Genomic DNA, 24,387 nt, shown 5'->3' with positions numbered 1-24,387 from the left:
GCTCCTTGCAGGGAGCCTGACGTGGGACTAGATTCCGGATCCTGGGATCACACCCTGAGCCGAAGGTGGACCCTCAACCGCTGAGCCACCCAGGCGTCCCCAACATGAGGTTTTCAAAGTCCTGTTGGACCTTAGTTTTCCAATTGACTCTCATTTCTCTATTTTGCAATTAGCTCAGCCTAAAGAGGAACTGGTGGCTTGGTGGCTTTGGGAGAACTGTTGTAGGTGTTTGTTTCAGCAACTGCCTTCTTTCCCATCTGTTTAGTTTGCACCCAGCTCTCTGGCTGCTGCTTAGGGCTGGCGTGCAGCCAGGGCCGTCTGAGCCATGAGCAGCGTCCGGGGTGCTATCCTCTTCTGGGTAGTGGTAGCGTGGGCTAAAACGGACAAGCCTTTGGAACAGACAAATGAGACTGGATTTCAGAAATGCAAGAACGCCTTAAAACTACCTGTTCTAGAAGTCTTACCCGGAGGAGGCTGGGATAACCTGCGGAATGTAGACATGGGACGGGTGATGGACTTGACCTACAGGAGCTGCAGGACCACGGAGGATGGACAGTACATCATCCCTGATGAAATCACCAGCATCGCCCAGAAACAGAGCAACCTGGAGATGAACTCCGAAATCCTGGAGTCCTGGGTGAATTACCAGAGCAGCACCTCCAGCTCCATCAACCTGGAGCTCTCCCTGTATTCCAAGGTCAATGGCAAATTCTCCTCTGATTTCCAGCAGATGAAGACCCTTCAAGTGAAGGACCAAGCCATAACTACCCGGGTTCAGATCCGAAACCTGATCTACACGGTCAAAATCAACTCGGCATCCAAACTAAGCTGGGGGTTCAAGAAGGACCTCATGGACATCTCCGACCGCCTGGAGAACAACCAGACGCGGATGGCCACCTACCTGGCAGAGCTTCTGGTCCTCAACTACGGCACCCATGTCGTCACCAGTGTGGATGCCGGAGCTGCCCTCCTCCAGGAGGACCACATCAGAGCCTCGTTCTTACAGGACAGCCAGAGCAGCCACACTGCCGTGACGGCATCTGCTGGTGTCGCCTTCATGAACGTCGTGAACTACAAATTCGAGGAGAACTACACCTCCCAGAACGCGCTCACCAAGAGCTACCTCGCGAACCGAACCCACTCCAGGGTCCGTAGCATCGGGGGGGTTCCTTTCTATCCGGGCATCACCCTCCAGGCCTGGCAGCAGAGCATCGCCAACCACCTGGTGGCCATAGACCGTGCTGGCCTGCCTCTGCCCTTCTTCATCAGCCCCGACACGCTGCCCGAGCTGCCGGGGCCGCTGGTGAAGAAGCTGTCCAAGACGGTGGAGGCGGCCGTGAGACACTATTACGCATTCAACACCTACCCTGGGTGCACAGACGCCAATTCGCCCAACTTCAACTTTCAGGCCAACACCGATGATGGCTCCTGCGAGGGGAAAATGACCAACTTCTCCTTCGGGGGGGTCTTTCAGGAATGCACCCAGCTCTCGGGGAAGGAGGCCGCCCAGCTGTGCCAAACCTTGGAGCAGAGGAACCCCCTCACTGGTGCTTTCTCCTGCCCCTCTGGCTACTCCCCCATCCACCTGCTATCCCAGGTCCACGAGGAGGGCTACAACCACCTGGAGTGCCGGCGCAAGTGCACCCTCCTCGTCTTCTGCAAGACGGTGTGCGAAGACGTGTTCCGGGTGGCGAAGGCTGAATTTAGGGCTTTTTGGTGTGTAGCCAGTGGCCAAATACCGGAAAACTCAGGACTACTCTTCGGGGGCCTCTTCAGTGGTAAGACCATAAACCCCTTGACGAATGCGCAGTCCTGCCCACCTGGCTACTTTCCGCTGAGACTTTTTGAAAACCTCAAGGTATGTGCCTCTCTGGACTATGAGTTGGGATTTAGGTTTTCGGTCCCCTTTGGTGGGTTCTTTAGCTGTGCAGTCGGGAACCCCTTGGTAAATTCTGCCTTTACAGAAGGGGCGCCTTCTCTAAAAAAGTGTCCTGGGGGCTTCAGCCAACACCTAGCCCTCATCAGTGATGGATGCCAAGTGTCCTACTGTGTCAAGTCCGGGCTTTTCACAGGAGGGTCTCTGCCCCCTGCCAGGCTCCCACCTTACACCCGGCCACCCCTCATGAGTCAGGCTGCCACCAATACTGTCATCGTGACTAATAGCGAGACAGCAAGCTCCTGGATTAAGGATTCCCAGACCCGCCAGTGGAGGCTGGGGGAGCCGCTGGAGCTGCGCAGGGCCATGAAGGTCATCCGTGGGGATGGCGGGGGTCTGTCGGGAGGGGCAGCGGCTGGAGTCACCATGGGGGTCACCACCGTCCTGGCGGCTGTCATTGCCCTGGCCATCTACGGCACCCGGAAGTACAAGAAGAGGGGGTACCAGGCACTGGAGGATGAGAGGCAGAGTTTGGCTGCGGGCACTGCAGAGAGCGGAGACGCCCCTGGCCAAGAGCAGGAGCAGAGTCCAGCCTAAGCGTCTCCTGGGAAATGTCCCTCTCGTCTCTGGCCAGAGCTGCAAGCACGCCTTTCGTCCCGTCTCGCTCTGTGTCTGCCTTCCTGAGGACTGGGGTGGCAGGTGCAAAAAAAGCAGGTATAACTTGATGACTTCCGTAGGGCTCCAGGCGACGAAGTGAACAGAGCTATGTGGACAGGGTTGGGGTGGGTAGGAGAGCAAATGTGACTTTCTATGCAAAAGCCAGCCTGGTGGCCAGAACACCAAGGGGGTGTCTTTTCTCTGTGTGCGTCATTGATTGTCTTCACCTGAATACATACGTGAAAACAGAGAGGAAGGAGCATGTTGGCCTTTGGCTTTGGAGACCATGCATTTATTTAATCTGAGACCGGCCACTGTTTCCAATTCTCGAGCTAGAAGAATTTCTGCCTGTGAGTGTTATCCTCTCACTGTTTTGTTTTTTAAAAGTCTCTCTGGATTTCATGCTTCTGGAGGCTGAAAGCTCCTCTAGAAGACACAGGGAGTCCCACGCCCCCTGGTTTTCAGCATTGAGGGCTCTGTACTGACAAATTGGGTCCTCTCAACCTCATCTCTGAGCGGAAAGATGCTGTCCCTACTAAGTCCACGTTTTCCAGCTTCCCAGCCACAGTCCAGACTCTTAGACTTCAGACTAGTGTCATAAAGTCCTCAAAAAAATATTTTAACTTACAATCTTCTATTAGGAGGTCAAGGGAGAAGGGACGGAGACGAGGTGTGAGGGAAGAGAGGGTGAAAACCGGACAAGATCCCGGTGCTCAGGGGAAACTGCCATTCTTCCCCTTTACCACCTACCTGGTTTGTGGAGCCGCAGGTAGACTTCTTCCCCTTAACCACCCCTCCTTTGTCCGTGAGTGACCTTTCCTCTTCCCACCCTTGCCTCACGGGTACACACCCCCGATCATACACGTGTGCACCCCCAAACACACCAACACACATTCCCCCAAATACACCCCCGAACATACACAGGCACACACCCCAAACACATGTGTGCAGATGTACCCCCACCTTCCTCCAAACCATACCCCCCCCCATACACATCACATTCCAACAAGAAGTCTGCATTTTTCTGGGGGTGGGAGACAAGGGAAAATGCAAGAAGTCAAAGTAAGCCCACACCCTATATATTATTTCCTCCCTAAAACCAAAACAGAGTAGAAACTACCAATTATGTGCCCTTTTTTTTTTCTTGCCCAGCAGAAAAGGGCCTGACGTGATCAAATGCATGAAACAAAAAAGGCATCCAACACCATTTGTGACACATTTATTTCAGTTCCAGGCTGACTTCCCTCAGGGATCAAGCGGGATATATGACTGTTACCCAGCATTTAGGGCTTTGCCCAATTTTATTTATTTATTTTTCTCTTTTTGTAGCGGGGAGTGGTAGGGGAGGCTTGCCCAATTTTAATACCAATCTCACTGAATTATAATGATTAGGGTGAGTCTATTAATACTCCCCTACTCAGAATTAAAAAAAAAATTTTTTTTTAATTAACTACCGCCCCCCCCACCCACCCTGCAAAGTGGGGCTGGAACTCATAATCCCGAGGTCAAGTGTCACATGCTCTACTGACAAAGCCAGCCAGGCATCCCTTCTCTGTGACCTTTTTAATAGTTCTATAGCTTTTCACCAAATTAGATGCCATGAGTTAATTCTTATGAAGGATAATCTGTCCTCACCTCACTGACATTCGCAATCATGAGTTTAGGCTGACATAAGTCCTCCTGAGGCGCTTGCAGCATCGCAGCCTGTGGGAAGATGGGAAGGAGGCTACTACTCCTTCATTTCCTGCTGTGAGAGAGAAGAGAAGGGACTCACAGAAGCAGAGCACGGCTCTCCCGGCTGCTTGGCCACCGACACTGATTTCTGCAGCCTCTTCTCTGGAGCCTGCCACTTAAAGCATTAAAATATTCTCTAAAACCTCTGGGTGTTTTGTGGGTAACTTTCAGCTGAGCTCATCACTTTTCTGCAAATTCCCCATGAATTCCTTGAGGATTACTGAGTTAGAGAGACAAAGTACAGCTAAAGGCTCTCAGACTTTCAATGCACTAACTGCCCTTTGAAATAAAACTTCTTCACGAGCTTAGCTTTCTAATAAAATTATGTCTAAATGTGCATTAAAATGTGTACTTAAGGAACATGCTGTACCGACCGTTCATCCACAGGAAACGAGAACTCGGGGTGGGGTGGGACGGTTTGCAGTTTACGGTCATCGAGTCATTTTGCAAAGTCAGAACCCAGAGCAAGGAGTTCACAGGCTCTGTAGTCCTGACCCAGGAGCTCAAGCTGGGCTCTGTGGAAAGTCCAAACCCCAGCTTGTGCAAAAACCGCACTCCCTAGACGCTCAGAAACAGAGACACATTTGGGTGACGGGCAACTTTGCATTTGCATTTGCGTTTCATGTTTGTGTTAGCAGCAGGAGGATTAATGCTAAACATGTGTTTGAGCAACAGCCTGCAAACTGTAGTCACGTGGAGGGAACCATAAGAAGCAAATGTTCGTATTTTTTAAGGCGCTCTTTCCCGCATAGATTCACTTACATTTTCCCCTGCCGTGTGGTCTATTTCTTCAGAGGAACAAGAAGTCAAGCCAGATCCCTTGGTGAAATGTGTGGGTGCGACAGATGTGGGGGAAAGTAAGAGAAAAGGGACTCCCCCACCCCCATTCAGGGTTTGTGGTTGCTCACAGACTTGGGGAGGTGGCCCGCAGGCCTCATATTCAGGTACCCTGATTTGCAAAAAAGCAGAAGGTTAACAGCAATTTGTGGTTGTTCACTTGCCATTTATTGTTCTGCACACACACCTCGTGAGCACCAGGTGGCGATGTCCTCTCACAGAGCAACACCAAGGATTTCAAAACACGGGTCACAATGATTTACATCAGGACATTCACCTTCCCTCTCCCAGGAATCCCCCACTCAAATGCCAGTGAGCACAGACAAGAAAAGGGCACAGGGCCCTCTCCTGTGCTACACGGGGACTGCCCCCTACCCTCTCATGCACACAATCGTGCAATACCAGGACGAGTACTTTCGACCAAGTATAAAACCACAGAGAAATCCAAGTTTTACAAAAAAGGGCCGGGGAGCGGGTATGAAACACAAAGGCACGCACAACCACATATACACAATTAACCTCAAAGGGACGGGCATCTGACAGTTTGTCCTCAATCCCATCTGTCATCCCTGGAGACTCAAGAGGGAGAAACTAGGCTGCTGGTGCATGAAAGGCAAGGCATGGGATTCCCCGCGCAGGCCAGGGGACACAGCGAGAACAGTGGTGGGAAAACATCCTATGTCGGGGGTGGTGGGTGCTCAGGACCTCTGCCGGCAGGGCTCTCGCTGAGCCCGACACTGTGCCTTTCCAGGCTGGCAGGGAGAAGGGGCAAAGGGACGCCCCCCTCTTTGCCAGGCACAGTGTTAGGAAGGAGATTCAAGATCCCTTCTGCCCGGAAAGCCCCACAAGAAGGGCAGCATGAGGATGTGGTCGCCCTTTCGGAGCATCCTCGGGGGTGGGAGGAAGGGAACTGGGGCACAAACACAGTCAGCATCCCAGGAGGGAAGGCTTGGAGGTATGAAGACTTACTCTCAACGTGGAACTGCCCCCGGCACGCTGCCCGCCTGGCCCCCTCTGAGTCCTCTCCCTTCTTCACCTGCTGTCCCCTTCCCCCTGCATCCCTTCTTCTGCCTCCTGTGGGGAAGCCAGCCTCTCCCCGCTGCCCACTGCCAGGTGTCACAGCGTGTTTTCTTTCTCTCCCCACCCGCTCCACAGCTGTGGGTTTCTACCCACCGACCCTCAGTCTGTTTCCTCATCCCTGTGGGTGAGAAGCTCAGCAGATGCTTGGCCCAGGCCTCCCGCTGGAGGCGGAGATGGTCTACGAGGAGGCCCTTCAGCGATGTCTGGTACACGGTAGCCTGGCCAAGGGCACGGGTGTGATATGAAACACCACGGTGACGTCCCTTCCACTGAGTTCAGGTGTTTCCTCCTGACTGTGGCAGGAAACTGTGCCCTGTGGTGCGGTGAACTCAGGCCCAATGTTCTGGTCCGCTGGTGCGATAAGATGGCGGCCGGCTGATGGGAGAAACTGGAACTAAGGTGTCAGGAACAGATCCTCCTACCAGGGCTCCCTCTGCTGGAGCCGGTAGCATCCAGACAGCAAATGGGGAGGATGAGGAAAGGCTCAGCACCAGCACATCCCAAGGAACTGAGAGACACTCAGGTGAACCCACCGGCCACACCAACATCAAAATGGCTGCGGATGAACAGCAAGCGGCTACGGAGCCAGTCTGCAGGAAAGCCTGGCTTCAGGTTCTAACTTAAGTACCATTTCTGAAGGTTCTTTTGTTTCAATTTTTCTAGCATCGAAAACCTTCTGAATATTATGAAATATATATGGAATATATATACGTCAAACCCCCAAAACATGAGGTATATAAATTCAAATTAGTATCCAGAGGAACTTCCCCCAAACACATAGTTCAAAGAACCCACTTTCAAAGGGGGAGTTGGGTTTCCCTTCTCGATTCCCCCTTCTCTCCTCCCTGACCTCCAATTCATTCCTTAAGGGGAGCAAAAAGCAAGAGGAATGCTGGGGAGGGGACAGACAGAGTCTTGGGACACAACCCAAATGCAGGGTGGACTGGACCATGATGTGGTCCCAATCCTGTTAGGAATGAGCTAAAAAGCCTCCCTCCACGCTCTAGGCCAATCTGTAGTAGATGAGGGGCCCAGCACCACCTCTGGGCTCTGATTAGCAAACGTGCATGGAGACAAATCAGAGCCCTCATAGAAACAAGACTGGATAGAATGGTTAGATCCAATTTCCAAAGAGATATAAAAAGGGGTCAGTCCAGCCCTCATCTTACACATCTCCCCAAGCACAGTTCCCTGGGGCAACTGGCAAGATGCGTGATCACTACCATCCAGGTCCACGTTTACTATGGGACAGGTTGGCAAAGGGTGAGAAGAGTCAAGGAACCACAGCCTGGTTGTTTGATCCCTATCAGAACTGGAGTTTGACAGTTGCAAAACAGAATGGGAGAACAGGATGGGACCGTCCACCAGCCTGGCCCAGTGGTGCACACGCACACACACATATATCTGCACAGACACAGATGGCACAGAGCCCAGCGTGGACTCTACTCACAGTGACTGGATGAAACTCATGGAATCTTTGAGCTGGTCTGGGATGAGTTGGGAAGAAGGCTATGGGCTCCTCTCCCTGAGGACAGTTCAGATGCAAAGTGGGATGCAGACTCTGGTCTGATCAGAGAGGGGCTGGAAACATCATGGGATGCCACCCCTGAGAGGAATCCCAGAGTCCATCCATCCGCACAAGAGAACCGGATGCCTCTTTGGACAGGTCAAAAATTTGAGGAGGGAGGGCCCAGGGAAGCCAAGGACTATTATGGGAGCTGAATGTGCTCCCAGAAGCCTTTGCCTCCCTGACCCTCTTGGCGAGAAGTGCTTCCTCGCTGTACACCGAGGCATCGATTTCTGATGTCACAGCAGATTAGCGGTTCACCCCTTTGCCCCCCAATCTTGCACAGTGAGAGCTCCTCGCCTCCAGAGGAGGAGAGAAAAGCAGAAACTCCGCTCTTGAAGCAGAGTGGAAGCAGCAAGAAGCCAGCTGAGGTACTGAACCCCAGGCTTCACAAGGCCAGGGTATGGAGTGCTCACACACTGTCCATACCCTAAGTGTGCTGACCATGCCCCCTATTTAGGGGAGTGGGGGGGTTCTTGCCTACCCAGCACCGAAAACTCCATGGGAATAGACCGAGGATGGCCCTCATCCCATGTCCCCTTTGTGGTGGATGAGGTTTATGAATGACGTCACCTTACTCAATCTCGCTCCCCACCCGTGGCCGAGAGGGATGGGGGATGGGGACAGGACAGAAGGGGAGATGAGGGAGTTGGGAGGGCATGGCACCAACCTCCATCTTGACTCCCCCGCTTCCTGCCCTGTGGTCCCCACAGCCCTCCCTGGTCCAAAGACCACCCCACCCCACCCCCGCCCAGCTCAGTCCTTCTCCTGGGCAGTGCTGTCCTCAGAAATGCCCTGGGCAGCCAGTTCAGCCAGCACGTTATCCAGATAATTGGCATCTGGGTAGCCATGACCTGTGAGATTAGAGCCGAACTCCGTCTTGTGGTGGACCTCATTCCAGATGACCGTATCTGACTCGCCTGTGGTGCTGGAGGTACCGATGGCAAAGATGAGGCGGCGATCCCAGGCCACAAGCAGCAGCTTCAGCACCTAAGTGAGTCAAGGCAGGAGACCAAAGGTAGACATTTAGTGTTAGTAAAAGATGATGCCTTGGGTGGTAGAGTCTTGCCGAGGGTACACCTCTTCTTGCATCACGATGCCCCAAGTGGCACAGTGAAGAGAGAGTTTAGGTGTGGAGTCAGGGAGCCACAAGTTAAGTCTGGGCTCTGTCGCCAACAAACTGGGTGAATTTGGACAAATTATGTCATCTTTCTGAGCCTTGATTTCCTTACTTACAAAATGGCAATGCTATGACCTGCTAAACGTTACCAGTGCTTTCACAGTCCTGGCTGGCACACGCTACTCAACCAATGTTAGCTACCAACATCAAGGGTACAAGACAGAACCTAGGAATTCAAGGCACGTATGATCCGAGAGCTTCTAAAGTTGTGACCTCCCCTACCACAATGTGGTAGTAGTGCACACACAGCTAAAGACGTGCCATAGTTCCCCAGAGATGGGGCTGAAATGCTGTGACCTCGACCAGGCTATTTCATATTTATTTGCTCACCTAGCCCCTATAACCACACTTTGAGGCAGATGTGGCAGGGGCTATTATCATCTGTGTTTCATAGGTGAGGCTCAGAGAGGTGTTAGGGCTTGCAGAATGTTCTAATTCACCTAAATTTGTTAAAAAAAAAACAAAACAAAACAAAACAAAAAAACATTGTTGAGTAAGACAACTGCCTCACACCCTAACCAGCATGAAGAAAGCACCCGATGAAAATGCCCTGGATTCAAAAAAAGAACTACCATGGGACACCTGGGTGACTCAGCCGGTTGAACATCTGACTCTTGATTTTGGCTTGGGTCATGGGATTGAGCCCTGAGACAGGCTTCATGCTCAGCAGGGAGTCTGCTTCTCTCCCTCTCCTTGTTCTCTCCCTCTGTCTCTCTCTAAAAAAACACAAATATTAATAAATCTTTAAAAAACAAAAGAACTACCATCAGCGTGGTTGGAGGTGGGGAATTATAACAGTCACAGCAATAACAACAGCATAGGTTAGAAAGATGATCAACCTTCCCCTGAGTGTTCGTTTACAAGCACTGGGTCATTTAGTAGTTCCAACAATCAGATACAATAGGTATTCGCATGAACCCTCCTTCTGCAGATGACGCTCAATAGGATAAGACCTGCCCTGGTCATACAGCCAGTAAGTGCAGAGGGAGGCCTTGACTTTGGACCTGCCTGACTTTCCCGTCCATGGTCTGAATGACTACTCTGTTGACTCTTAGATGCGGATCCATATAGATTTCATGGAGAGAGATGCTTCTGAATTGAGTGTCAGAGGGAGAGGAAGGTGTGAATACGGTTGACGTCTGAGCAACATGGGATTGAACTGTGCAGGTCCACTTATATGCAGTCTTTTTTTTTTTTTTTTTTACAGTACTATAAAAACTTTTACAATACTTACAATTTCTTAATAACATTTTCTTTTGTCTAGCTTACTTTATGGTAAGAATACAGTATATCACATACATAACATACAAAAGATATGTTAATTGACTACCTATGTTATTGACAAGGTGTCTAGTCAACAGTAGGCCTTTAGTGGTTAAGTGTTGGACTTGATTTCAGCTCAGATAATGGTCTCAGGGTCCTGAGATGGAGCCTTGGGTAGGGCTCTGCGCTCAGAGGGGAGTCTGCTTGAAGATTCTTTCCCTCTGCCCCTACCCCCACTCCCTCCTTCTCTCTCTCTCTCAAATAAGTAAATAGATCTTTTTTAAAAAAGTTACACGTAGATATCAACCTCAGGAGGATGGAGGTCAGCATCTCTAACGCCTGAGTTGTTTAAGGGTCAACTGTCTATCACGAAGACGCAGTAAATAAATATGAGCCAAAGCATGTATAATTACAACAACATCTGTCACCATGTTGGTCATTTTACAAATGCATCTTTCATTTAATTTTTATAACATCCTGTCCATACAGCTAGAAGCTATCACCACTGTTTCATGGATCTGGAAACCAAGACTTCAGAATGTTAATCTTTATGCCAGTCTCTGCATCTGATAAATTGCAAAACTAGGACTCGAACCAAGGCCAGTTTGGCTCCAAAACCCAGGCTCTTATTACCTTGCTGTGCAAGAGCCCAAGGTGAGGGCCCCGGAACAGCAGACAAATGAAAGATAAAGGTGAGGAATTAGTGCAAGGGAAGGCTTAGACCCACACTGTAGCAGGTTCTGTATGCCAAGCTGAGAAGATTGTACTCTGTAAAGAAGGAAGGGAAAGATATCAGAACAATTTTTTGGTTTTTTTTCTACTTTATTTCTTTTCAACAAAAAAGCTTGATGCTAGAAACCGCGCTTTAGGATACCTAACTTGGAGGGGGGTGAGGGGCGGGAGCAGCACCTGGGTGACTCAGCCTGTTCAGCATCTGACTCTTGATCTCAGCTCAGGTCTTGATCTCAAGGTCCTGAGTTCTAGCCCTGCAATGGGCCCCATGCTGGGCATGGAGCTTACTTTAAAAAAAGGATACTTAATCTGGTGGCAGGTGAAAGATGAAAGTATTTACTAGGTTAGTGGCAGCAGGATTAGAAAAGGAGTCAAGTGGTTTAGCAGGCAGTTCACAGGGAAACTGCCCCGAGTAGGGTGGTAGCTCAGAGCAAGAGTCCACTAATGTGTCCAGTCTGGGTCCCAGGGATCCTGGGTATGTCATTAATACGAGGAAGGAGGCCTGGAAGAGGAACAGCTCTTGGCAAGAAGATTCAAGTTTGTTTGATTAATTAATTAATTAATGTATTTTTAAAAGATTTTCTTTATTTACTCATGAGAGACACAGAGAGAGAGAGAGAGGCAGAGACACAGGCAGAGGGAGAAGCAGGCTCCCTGCAGGGAGTCTAATGTGGGGCTCAATCCCAGGACCCCAGGATCACGACCTGTACCAAAGGCAGACGCTCAACCACTGAGCCACCCAGATGCCCCAGGATTCAAGTTTTAGCAGTCGGCCTTCACAGTGGACATGTTTAGCCAGCAGTCGGGACTGTCAATCTGGGGCTCAGGTACAGAAGTGTGGCTACTGAGAGCAAGGAGGTAGGACGACTAATTCTGACTCCTAATCTAAGGACCCTGCACTGGACCCATCTTTGATGTGGGTGATTTTCTCATTGTTCCAAATTATCTGCTTCCTCCTCTGTAAGAGAACATTTCCATACCCTTTGCCATGTGACCCAAGGGGCCCCTTGTAGGCAGTTCACGCCCTCATTCCTTGCGTGATGCCCATGACTTGCTGGGCTCTGTGAAATGTGAGTAGGAGCATCAAGTTTTCAACGGCAACTCTATTAGCATTGCACCATTCCACTTGGATTCTCTCTTGGTTTGCAGCCCTGTTCCATGGGAAAGGCATAGATCACAGAAGGGCTGCTCCTTCAGCCTGGATTCCAGGACATGGAGTCACATGGAGCAGAGTGAGCAGACTCATAGCAGCTCACGAGATATAAACATTTGTTGAAATCAGCCTCGGAGACTGAGGCTGTTTGTTATACAGCATGACCTGGAGAAAGCTAGCTAAAATCCACCTCTTACCCAGCATTGCCCCTAGCACCCCACGAGAAGGGACCCAACACCCCCCTAGACTAGTAGTTCTTATCCTTTCTGAGATTAGGGAAGGTTTTTGAAAATCCAATGATTTTCTGCCCTTAGCCACAGAAAAATGAACATAAAAACTTTATTCTAATTTTACAATTTACAGAACTACTGAAATGTGACCATGAATCACTGGGAATCCAGAAAGCCAGTGAGTTTTCCCTCTGCCTTTTGGGACAGTTATAGAATACAAAAATACACTAAAAAATTACTCTCCCGCAAATTAAGATCCCTGCCCTAGAGCCATGCCTCTGAAGCTTTAACCTGCTGTCAGATCACCAGGATCTTGTTAAAATGAAGTAGGTTCTAAGGGTCTGCATTTCTACCAAGCTTCTAGGTGTTGCTACTGGTGCTGGTCCCAGGACCAGCTGCTAAGCAGCAAAGCCCAATAGAAGGGATCCTAAAATAGATGAATTATTGCCAGTAATATCCAGGTGAGGAAAACACCCTGCCCCCATCACCCTACAAGAGAAAAGAATTCTAATCATAGCCCCCCTAACCTAGGGTTACTCAAATACAATCCTGTTACCATGTGCATCTAGAATAAAAAAAGACCCAGCACGGCAGGAAGCAAAACTTGGGGCCCTGTCAGAGCTGTAAATCCTCCCCCACCCCACCCAGATTCCGGCTCTTACTTTTCTTCCTTTCTCGCTGTCCGGGAGGTAACAGTGTCGTGGGAAGCCACGGGCGCTGAAACTCTTCCCAGGATTCGGGTGCTCTGGCCCCTGAAAGCAAAAAGACAGACAGCGAGGGGCATTTTTAAATATATTTTTAACAAAGGGGTGCAGACCATGAGCAACTCAAATAATGATGACAATAATAATGGTCACAGTGTCTAGACACAGAACAGATCCCAAAACTGTGGGAGTGGCGGTTTCACGTATGCGCTGTGGAGTGCATGCCCTGGGCTTGGATTCCGAGCTGCCCCCTCCCAGACGTGTTGGCTGGAGCCCTCTCCTGGGGCGTGGGTCCCCATGCCTTAAACAGGGAGGGTATGAATGTTAAGTGTGCTTGGCCCCGGTGCACAGTATGAGCACATCATCACCCGTCAGCTATGCTGGCTCTTTTGTTTTACAACGACAGCGACAGCAGTTCCAGGGCTTCTCCAAAGGCTTGGCCGAAACTTAAGCCTAGATTTCCTGGGGCACATGGTGAACTGCTTACCTCTGAACTACTCAGAATAACAAAAGTGCTTCTGAGCCAGGAGCCCTGCAATCACCTTTATCTGTCTGTCCATCCACTAATGGACATTTAGATTTCCTCCCAGCCTCGGCTCTTGGGAATAACGCTGCACTGGATGTGCCTCGGCTCTTGTGAATAATGCGAATAATGCTGCACTGAGCGTGACTGTGCAGCAATCCCCCAAGCAGGCAAGCAGTCCCAGGCTGCTTGGGTGGGAAAGAAACTGAAGCAGAACTCGGCCGGGAGCCAGGCATCCTGATCAGGGTCCAGAAAGGGTCCACAGGCCCCCTAAGAAACTCGGGGAAAAGGGAGGGACTTTCTCCCAGTACCACGGCACTTCCATCCCCCCAACCCCTCCCCGTCCCCACCCAAATATTTGTGATTTCTGAGCATCTCTGATCAGGGATGGGTCTGTGGAACCCTTTGGAAAACCCCTTCTAGGCGAAACCAATATAATAATGATAAAATCACAAACTCCCTGATCGCAGTTTCTCCCCCAGGGAACCACTCTCAGAAGTGAAGGCGGAGCTTCAAGTTCTCCACCTGTCGGGGAAGCCTGAGCTCCTGCGGTCCCTAGGCTCTCTGAGGACAGGGAGGGACGTGGCACTGGGTATCCACCTGCCGACCATCGGGGCCGAGTGCACAGAGTGGCTGTACTGACCCACAGAGCTGCATTTCCCTTGACACAGCTTGGGTTTTCAAACTGGAGGTGCAATGGGCACCTCTACCCCCAGTACCCCGGTCCTTCCTCAATCCCGGAGGCAAAGAGCCTCCTGCCAAATAGCTGCCTCTCCCCAAGCCCCATCCTCTTGGACTTCAGTCTGTTGTACTTGCCTCCTTGGCCACTGGCTTTCTCCCAACTCCCTTATGGTCAGTCGTGTTCCTACCATCCCAACTGGCTGCCTCCAATCATCCCAGGAGTCTCAGAGGCCCCCACATCCAACCAGATCTCCGCTCTCCCTTGTCACCAGCGCCTCCCGTGTTCAGGCCCCATGACCGGAGTGGTCTCCTAACTGGCCTATCAGGTCACCCCTCGTTCTTCTCCCGGGCTGACCTTCCTGAAGCACATTCCCAACCACACCTTTCCATGATGCTAGTCATGCCCAGCAGCTTCCCAGAACTCCCCACAGCCTGACAAAGTTACAGCCCTCTGAGGGTTGGCGTCCTTTCAGGGCCTGGCCACAGTCCTCCTTCACTGTCAAGTCTTCTATAACCTTCATGTGCCCTCTTTCCTCCCATCCTCCACTTTTGCAAGTTGCAAACCCCAAATTAAACCCTTCCTCATGGGCCTCCAACACCCCCACTTCCTCTCTGCTATAGTTCCACTGTGACCTCCCACTAAAAATGCTCTCCTCCATTTCTTCACGGCTCTCCAGGCTCTCCTACCATGTGCCCTGTACCAGAAAGGCTCCTCCAATCCTCCCAGACAGACAGACAGACAGACAGACATAAGCCCTCTTCCTTATCCTGACAGGTAGCAAACTCAAGGACTACCAGTGACCAGCTACTGAGCACCTGAGCACGTTGCCCAGTACCAGTCTCCACATACAAATGTGGTCTCTGATCCTTACAAAACTCCTGCACAGGAGGCCCCCAGCTGTACCGATAAAGAAACTGAGCTCAGCCAGGTCAAGTGGTTGTCCAAAGTCCCAGCCAATAAAGAGTCAGCCAGCAGTCAGAACCCAGGTCTATCACCCTTTGGAGACCTTGTGTGGCCTCCCACCATATTTATCAGTGGTGCACACCACACCTTGCTCTATAGTTTAATTGATGTGTATTTATTTTCCCTGACTGGCTGGTAAGACCGTCCAGGAAGAACCATGTTTTTTATTGAACTCTTTTACAGATTCTCACACCCTCTTGTTTTCTTTCTTCCACATGACTTACCACTAGGTGGAAGTACCTTGGTTGTGCATTATGTATTGGCTTCCTTATCCCACTACAATAGGGACTTCAGGGGAGCATCATTGTTTCTCCAGCACCTAGAAAATGCCCGGCCCATAATCCATCTTCCAGTGTATAAGGTGTGCCTGGGTGGCTCAGTCAGTTAAGCATCTGACTTCAGCTCAGGTCATGATCTAGGGGTCCTGGGATCAGGCCCTGCATGGGGGGCTACCTACTTAGTGGTAGGTAAGGGCCCAGGGCCCCCCTTTCCCCCGTCCCTACTCTCAGTCTCTCTCTCTCCCAAATAAATAAATCTTTTTAAAAAAAGAATAAAAGACAAAATGGAAGAAGGCAAGGAGGAGGGAGGAAGGAAGGGTGAACTAATAAATATTTGCCAAATAAATGAAGCCAGTAAGTACCCTAGATCATTTAGGAAAAGCTGCAATGTGTGCACATTTGTATTTACTGGTAGGAATGTTGCTCCATTGGTTCCCTAGGACTGTCTTTCAAAGAATCAAAAGAGGAGAGAAATGCCTCCAAAAATCAAAGCCAAGGAACATTTATCAAATTGTAAAATGCAAATATGACTTGACAAAGAAATTCTACTTCTGGAAAATTATTCTACAGATGTACTCACATGCATTCAAGTGTATTCATTACAGCATTATTTGTTGTGGCAAAGGATTGGAAACAATCCATGTATATGCCCATCAAATGGAGACTGCAGAATATAAATCACGGTACATTTATACGACGGGTTATCACCCAGAGCTGAGCAAGAATGAGGAAGATACACAGACATGGGAAGATCTACGAACTATATTGTTAATTGAAAAATGCAGGATGCAGAACGGTATGTCTAACATGTCATCCTTTGTGCACAAAGGGGCGGAAACGATCTTCGCTGCACAGGCAAAGACAATCCTGGGGGACACATATGACAGTGAGAACAATGGCAGAGGCTGGGCACAGGAGGTGAGGCCGTGTAGATGCGAGAAAGGAAACTTTTCATAGCACAAAATTCTCTTAGCCCTTTCAGGTTGCTGTAACCAAATACCACAGACGGGGTGGCTCAAACAACAGAAATGTGTTTCTCACAAGTTCCAGAGGCTGGGCCATCCACGGTGTCAGCGGAGCCGGTGTCCAGTGGGCACCCACTTCCTGGTTCACAGACAGCTGTCTTTTCCTGTGGCCTCAATGCAGGGAGCAGAGGGGGGGGCCCTGGGAGGTGGGGGTGCTCTGGGACAAGGGCACCAATCCCATTCCTGAGGGCTCCACCACACAACTTGTGCAATTTCATTGGTTTCCCACCTGGAAAGGAGCTACTTGTGCTTGGGGTTTCGCTCACCTCTGATGTACATGGTACGTAGGCGAGACCTTGGATTTAGGCTTTATAGAGTTAGTAATGCTGGAATGAGGTGAGACTTTGGGCACTATCAGAATAGAATGTATCTTACACGCAAGAAGGACAGGAAGGGATGGAATGCTAGAAACTGAAAGTCTGTGTCCCTCTGAAACGAATGGGTTGAAATCTAACCTCCGAGGTAATGGTATTTGGAGGTGAGGCCTTGGGTGGGTGACAAGGTGAGCCCTCACGAATGGGGTTAGTGCCCGCATGAAAGAGACCCCCTGAGAGCTCCCTCACCCTTTCTGCCATGAGGACACAGCCAAAAGACATTTATGAACCGGGAAGCAGACCCTTACCAGTGAATCTGCCACCACCCGGACCTTAGACTCCTCAGCCAGCAGAACAGTGAGAAATAAATTTCTGTTGTTTCAAAGCCACCCAGTCTGTGGTATTTGGTTACAGCAGCCCAAACGGATTAAGACACACATATCACCTGCAAACATTTAAACTATAAAAACAAAACAAAACAAAGTAGCCAGTGGCTGAGAGTGAGCTCACCTGAATGCCGGGAGGGATGCTGTAGATGATCCGGATGGTTTTGCAGTCAGGGTGGCCAGGCAGGGAGTGAGGGATGAGGTGGTACTCCATCTTTCCCGGGGGCTGGGTGCCTGTCTTCACTCCATAAATGGTCTTACACGTGGGACACTGCAGACTCCCATCCTGACGGGACAAGGCAGGAACAGCCAGGTTGAGAAACAGTTTTGGAAAGTACCTCCCCACCCAACGCTGGAAGGAAACACAGGTAAAGGGACCAGAGGAATAAAACACACCCAAATAAGTAAATTCCACAACTCAGCTCCACGCTGGGGGATGTGTTAGACAGATCCCACCCTGGAAAGGGAGACCAGCTCATTCGGGCAGGTTAAATCATTATTTAACTGCTGAGTATCAATGAGTGAGATGGACAACAAAGCACTAGGGAGAAGCCCCTGTCGAAATGCCAAGCATCACAACCCCTGAGGAGCTTGAAATAAAGACACCTGGACCCCACCCCAGGCCACTGCTTTGGGTTGTGGAGGGGAAGCTGGGGGGAGTGGCTACAGAACAAAGTGGTTAAGAGTAAGAACTCTGAAGTCCAACTGCCTGGATTTGATTCTCTGCACTGCCATGCACTTGCTGTGTGACCTTGGGCAAATTAACCTCTCTGGGTCCTTTTTTGTCCTTTTTTTTTGACATAACAAGAAAAATAATAGTATCTATCTTACTGGGTTATTGGAAGGATTAAATTACATAACCCACAGAAAGTGTCAAGCGCTACATGATTTATCTAAACGTCATTTGTACTTTAACAATTTCTAAAAAAAAAAAAAAAAAAAAAAAATTTCTGTGGTAAGTCTAGTGTCCATACAGGTTTGGAAACCACTGCTCAGAAAAGAGAAAGTAGGTGGCATGTGTTGGAGTAGATGAAGCTGACTTTTAAGAAAATGATCCCTAAAGAAGAGCTGTGAATTGGCTTCCAAGGAGGGAGGATAAGTTCTGCACACACAGTGAAGGAGGGAGTGAGCGCTCGTTATAGCATCTTAATAAACCTTACAGCAGCGTTTACATCTTGTTTATTTAGGTCTTACCTGATAATGGCTAAAATGGAACATTAGCCTTATTATTATTATTTGTCAAAGATTTTATTTATTTATTCATAAGAGACACACAGAGAGAGGCAGAGACATAAGCAGAGCGAGAAACAGTTTCCCTTGCAGGGAGCCCAATGCGGGACTCGATCCCAGGACCTCGGGGTCATGACCTGAGCCCAAGGCAGACACTCAACCGCTGAGCCACCCAGGTGCCCCAGCCTTATTATTAGCCTTAAAAACGATTCCCTTCTATGGTAAGGAGAACCGAGGCACAGCACAGTTAATGGACTGGCCACTCGTTTAGGCGAGGGGCCCAGTACGTATAAACCCCGCAGCTCCGCACTGCACCAAGGTGGCTGTGTTGGGGGTGGGGGAGAGAGACATAAGAGGCGGTAGCTTCACAGTGGGGGCCCAGTGAGTCGCAGCCTGACTGGGTGGGAGGAGACCTTGTTCCCAGGCTTTCCAGAAGACAGTGGGTGAGAAGGAAGGCGTGGGTGGGGAGTAACGTGTGCAGACACCTCTGTCGCACAGCCCGGACAGGAGCTCTCCAGGACATCTGCCCCATCTCAGGAGGACAGACATCCTCTGCGAAGCTGTCTAAGGACTTGTCAACGAGTCTCTATGAATTTAAAAGACTAACTTGTATCCAGGGCAATAGAGACGGTAACTTCATGTGGTCAATGAACGGGAACCCAAGGCTGGAGTCAAGAACTAGGGTCCTGCTCACTGCTCTAGCTTTAACTTGTTTCATGACCTTGCGTGTGAATCACTTCATTTCTCTCTGGGCACTTTTGTTCCCCACTCTGTGCAAAGAAAATTTAAAATGCATGCTTCAAAGTATTGGTGTAAAAAGAATAAAGGATAGCATCTTGAGAAATATCTCTGAAGCCCCATGGAAATAAATGCAAAGAGGTGCTAGATTATTCCCGAAAACAGTCATCAAAAAGGGAATGAATGGCCTCAAAACCCCTCTCAGTCCAAAATAACCTCTTAAAATGCAAAGCCCCAGTGAAACCTTTTAACCTAGGGTTGGGAAAGTGAGCACCAGATGCAGACAGACAGCATCCGTCAACAACTAAGCATGAACTCTCTAAGTCAGAGAAAGATCCCAAGGTCAGCGCTATGGGAACTGAAATCACAGGGCAATATAAAGATGAAGGGGGAAAAATTACAGCTCTAATATCAAGGAGATAGTAATTTGAATAATAATGGTGATCATACCCTGTAAAGTAGGTATTGTTTTATTTCCATTTCCAGATGGAAAATGAAATCTCAGACAGATTGAAAACCTTGCCCAAGGTCATTCCATGACCAAGCCAGGGTTCAAGCTTGGGTCTGCTGCCTCTCCTGCCTCTACTTTTTCCTACAGCAGAAGTACGGAGCAGCCTTCGAAAGCCAGACTTTTATGGCAGCAGGGATCAGTAAGAAGCTGGGGACAGCAGGGAAATCTCAGACTCTGATGCAATCCAAGGTGGGTCTGGAGAAGCAAGCAGGATTTGAATTCATGGAGATAGGTGAATGATGGTTATTCCAGGCACAGCAAAGAACAGGAGAAAAGTGGCTTTTTAGTGAAAGCTTGGACAGTGTCAGGAGACAGTTATCATCTAAGGAGGCTCCCCAGGTTCCTCGGAACCAGCCCAATGGAGGAATACCAATCCACCATCAGTAATGGATAAGACGAGCATCACAAACAGCCTTCTCTCCTCCAACAGTGGGCTTCGAAAGGGCTACCAGGGGTATTTTGGCAACAGTCTCTAATGCCTCTGAAGGGGCAGGTAAGGGCGTTTTGAAATTGTTCAAAGAAAATGAATTATAACTAAAAATCACTAGCCCTGGATAAGGAAGGCTGATTTGGGAAATCTACCTACACAGGTAGTAATGAATGCCACCGTGGACCCATGTCATGGACCCAGGCATGGACCCAAAGACCCATTCCAGACCCTTTGGAGACTGGAAGGCTACACCTCTCAGACCATCACACCCAGTGTAGAGATTGGGGGCAGTTGGCTAACACTGGTTTGGCCAACATTATAATTTTGTGGAGGCCTGATCTTGCTGAGAACAGTCAAGATCATCAGTCCTGGGGCACCTGGGTGGCTCAGTGGTTGAGCATCTGCCTTTGACTCAGGGCATGATCCCAGAATACCAGGATCGAGTCCCGCATCGGGCTCCCTGCAGGGAGCCTGCTTCTCCCTTTGCCCATGTCTCTGCCTCTCTTTCTGTGTCCCTCGTGAATAAATAAATAAAATCTTTTAAAAAAAATAATCAGTCCACCTACCCTGGGGAGCCTCTAAGGCTCCCCAAATCACCTGGGCTTAACCCCAAGAGGGTCTTTACACTCTTCCTCCTGCAGGGCCCTGCATGGGCGGTGGCAGCAGCCCCACAGGCTGGCACTAACCTTGTTGCCGTTGTTGTACATGGCAACCAGGCAGTATATGTGGTAGATGTGGCCGCATCTGGACAGCTTTCCCACCAGGTCAGGCTTGACCGTTGGCTGCAGGCCCTTGTAACCCGAGGGGGCCGTGAGACGCTCCATACAGATGGTGCAGTCCTGGGGGTGGGAGAGGACAGAGCAGAGAGGCCGTCAGCTCTCAACCCAGCCTGGGAGGCCAGAGCATCTTCATGGTGATTCCTATATGATCGGAGGTCAGGTGCGCGGTCACTGCTACTCTTCTAGAAAGCCCACAAACCGAGGGATGGAGATATATATATATATATATATACCTGCCTTTGGGAATCTAAATATAGCTTCATCTCACTTTACACAACAGAACAATTGTGAAAATAATTGCTGGGGCTGATGCGTGCTATGTGGGGCTCACCAACAAAGCTGTAGTGTCCTCTAGGGCTATGATGATGCATGATCCTTTGTGTTCTCCAGTGACTTGTGTAGGAAACGGACTCTGGCTGACAGACCCTTTAAGCTGAACGTTTGCAAAGGAATTTTATCTCAAGTGTACCAGAGGGGCTGCTATTTCTGCTATTTAAGTAAGTCTACAAGGGGATTTTTCAACCTTGGCATTGCTGGCATTTGGGGTTGGAGAATTCTTCGCTGAAGGGGCTTTCCTGGGCCCAGGTGGGCCAGTGCTTGTGAGCATTCCCTCTCCCATCCAGACATGCAAAAATCCCCTCTGGCTGAGAACCACTGTTCTACACTGATCCCATTTAAAAAGTCAGTTCCCATAGCTTATCATACTTTCTTCTGAAATTCAGACTGTTGACGGTAAGGTAGTTGAGAATCAATCAGCTCTTTCCTGAACAGTGGCTTGAGGGTGAGGGCTGGTGCCAAGGGGTGTCTGCAGCTCCAGACCACCAAACCTCGGACCAGGGCCCTGGGTCGGCTCTGACCGGCTCTGTACCAGTCAGGACACACACAGCTGCTCCCGCTGCATCCTCCGGAAAAGCCCATCAGAGGAAATGCCTGTGGGTGAAACCCCCCCCCCCCCGCCCGCCGCTTCCCCTGTGACTCACCTCATCTGGTGGGTGCCGGACTTTCTGCAGATACTTCTTCAGCACTTCTTCTGGGGTTTTACCTGTGGGGGGGACAGGATGGTTGGTGGGCCACCCAGACAGAGATGAGGGATCAAACAGCCCTGTCAAGCCGGGCATGCCAGACAGGAGAGTTATCACCCAGGCTCCAAGCAGGAAAGAAGAGGAATCCATTCTGCAATCGGATTTAAGAATCCAAAAGGGACTCAGCAGATGGAGAGAGAGAGAGGGAGAGAGACAGAGAGGTGTCCGGGGAGGTGGGAGGTGTCTGGGCCGACATCCCCTGGGGGCCTATTTTCAACAAACCCACTTTCCGAGTGAGATAGGCTGAGTGAGTTTCTCTTCCACAGAATCAGAGCCTGGGCATGCTCAAACGAGGTGCTGGGGTGACAGCTAAAGGCACCATGTAAACTGTTACATGTTTAAAAAAAAAAAAAAACCCATGAGGTAGGCTTATTATCACTTCCCTTTGCAAAGTGCTAAGTACCGTCTCGATCGATACTGTGGTGCCTGAGCGATATTATCTTCACGGGAAACTGGGAAGTGAGGCCCACACGTTCAGGATGGTGTTCCCTGGCCGGGGATGAGGCTGCCTCAGCCAGCAGACAGCCCGGCAGCGGGGAAGCATCCATCAGGCTGCAGCGATGCTGGAGTTTCTCTGGGGCCTGGCCCGGGGGAGGCAGCCAGTCTGAAGGCTGGAGGCAGGATGACACAGCCTTGAAAAGGGTCAGCGCCTCCCTGGGCACCTCTCTCAGCGGCTCTGAGCATCTGTTTTTCACTTATAAAATAGGGAAGAGCCCTAGCAGCTGCTCAGAGGGCTGCTCAGACAAGTCAATGAGCTAACGGACGCACAGTCCTTTAGCGCTTCTCCAAGTAAGGGCCCAACGTGTGCTATTAATAATCACGGGAAGAGCGGGAAAGTGTGAAATGCTGTCATTTCCCATCAGATGATGAACAAGGCCTTCGAGTTCATTTAAGCAGATAACTTTCGATGGAGTGGGAAAGCGGGGCCAGGGTTTGAGGAAGCCAAAAGCCGGGACGCAGGCCCTTCCTTCCTACTGTCCTGCTTCTAAGAATTAAGCTTCTATTTTTTTTAAAGATTTATTTATTTATGATAGACACAGAGAGAGAGAGAGAGGCAGAGACACAGGCAGAGGGAGAAGCAGGCTCCATGCCGGGAACCCAACGTGGGACTCGATCTCGGGTCTCCAGGATCGCACCCTGGGCCAAAAGCAGGCGCTAAACCGCTGAGCCACCCAGGGATCCCCGAATTAAGCTTCTATTAACTGAGAGCCTATTCCTTGCTAGGCCCTGGGCCAAGTTACAATATGCCTGCGACCCCACTGACACTTCAAAACAAGTTTGCAAGGTGGGGTTTGGGGTGACTGGCAAAACATTTAACAACCCACATCCTCAGCTGGAAGGACCAGCCACAGAGCTGAGGTGGGGTCCTTCGGTGCAGTGTAGACACAGGGACTGACAGTGGTGGTGTGCACTGGCTGGGAAGGAGCCCTGGAGGAAGGTTCATGTGACCAGTGTCTAGGGGTCTAGAGGGACACAGGATGACGTTATCCCCCTAATGGCTGTGGATGCATTCCAGCAGGATGTACACCTGCCCAGTACTGGTCGTGAGCTTTTTACCCCCTCAGAAAGCCATGAAAACAGGCTCTCTGTGGTCATGTGACTTGCCAGCAGCAAAGTCGGGATTTTTATTTTCTTTTTAAAGATTTTATTTACTTATTCACAAAAGACACACAGAGAGAGGCAGAGACATTGGCAGAAGGAGAAGCAGGCTCCCTGCGGGAAGCCTGTTGTGGGACTTGATCCCAGGATCCCGGGATCACGACCTGAGCCAAAGGCAGATGCTCATCCACTGAGCCACCCAGGTGCCCCAAAGATGGGATTTGAATCCAGTCTGCTTTGGCTCTAATGCTGTAGTCATCTTCCTCCTCTGTATCATATTTTATTTGCATCACATCTCATGGGTTTGTGTTCCTCTATTTCTGTACTACGTTTTTATACTTCCTAAACTGTCTCCATCGGATTCAGACACCATCGATCCACTTGGGTACAATTATCAGAACAGGTAGTTGGGCCCCACTTAGTAGATGCAGAAATGAAGGCACAGAGGGTGAAGCCATGGGTATGCCCTTCAGTGATGGCAGCAGAGCCAAGGCCAGGCCCTTTGACACCCGTACCCCTTAAGATAGGGAGGCCCATACCTTTCTTGGCTTGTTTCTTGGTAGTTTTGCGGCTCGTATTGGAAACCCCTGGGATGGATTTGATTTCACTCTTGCTGACAGGGGGCGGGTGGAGGACCAGCTTCGGGGGCCTGGTAAGACACACGGGCAGGCCCGCTGCACTCATGAGAATCCCAGTGATTCCTGGAAGGGCAGGGCATGAGGAAGGACTGCAGAGTTAGCTCCCAGCATCCCACAACATACCCTCCCGCTTCCCAGCAGAGCTCCCGTAACTCACTTACTTTCCACTGACCTGCAGCTTTGCCCAGAAATAGAT

At 50.1% G+C, this 24,387-nt stretch overlaps 2 protein-coding genes across 3 annotated transcripts in view; one reads left to right on the top strand and one right to left on the bottom strand.

Moving 5' to 3' along the window:
* Positions 1-207: 207 nt before the first annotated feature.
* MPEG1 (macrophage expressed 1) lies at positions 208-4,627 on the top strand. Its single transcript, XM_072790939.1, has one exon. It carries the CDS (start codon positions 326-328, stop codon positions 2,471-2,473), a length of 2,148 nt encoding a protein of 715 aa, XP_072647040.1. The 5' UTR covers positions 208-325; the 3' UTR covers positions 2,474-4,627.
* Positions 4,628-5,249: 622 nt separating this feature from the next.
* The window catches only part of DTX4 (deltex E3 ubiquitin ligase 4), a 35,906-nt gene continuing 16,768 nt past the window's right edge, over positions 5,250-24,387 (bottom strand). For both annotated transcript variants that reach the window (XM_072790941.1, XM_072790940.1), the window contains exons 4-9: positions 24,093-24,254; positions 21,853-21,914; positions 20,780-20,932; positions 17,309-17,470; positions 12,972-13,061; positions 5,250-8,741 (exon numbers count right to left, since the gene is read on the bottom strand). In XM_072790941.1, the coding sequence (XP_072647042.1) occupies positions 8,508-8,741; positions 12,972-13,061; positions 17,309-17,470; positions 20,780-20,932; positions 21,853-21,914; positions 24,093-24,254 (863 nt within the window). In that variant the 3' untranslated portion in view covers positions 5,250-8,507. The remainder of the gene's footprint in view (positions 8,742-12,971; positions 13,062-17,308; positions 17,471-20,779; positions 20,933-21,852; positions 21,915-24,092; positions 24,255-24,387) is intronic.

Source organism: Canis lupus, chromosome 21 (genome assembly GCF_048164855.1).
Source record: "Canis lupus baileyi chromosome 21, mCanLup2.hap1, whole genome shotgun sequence".
NCBI lineage: Eukaryota > Metazoa > Chordata > Mammalia > Carnivora > Canidae > Canis > Canis lupus.
The sequence above is the reverse complement of the archived record's forward strand: the minus strand, read 5'-3'. Positions and strand labels throughout refer to the sequence as shown.

Excerpts from the sequence above, each read along its gene's own strand:
- MPEG1 (XM_072790939.1), top strand. The coding sequence starts at position 326 with ATGAGCAGCGTCCGGGGTGCTATCCTCTTCTGGGTAGTGGTAGCGTGG.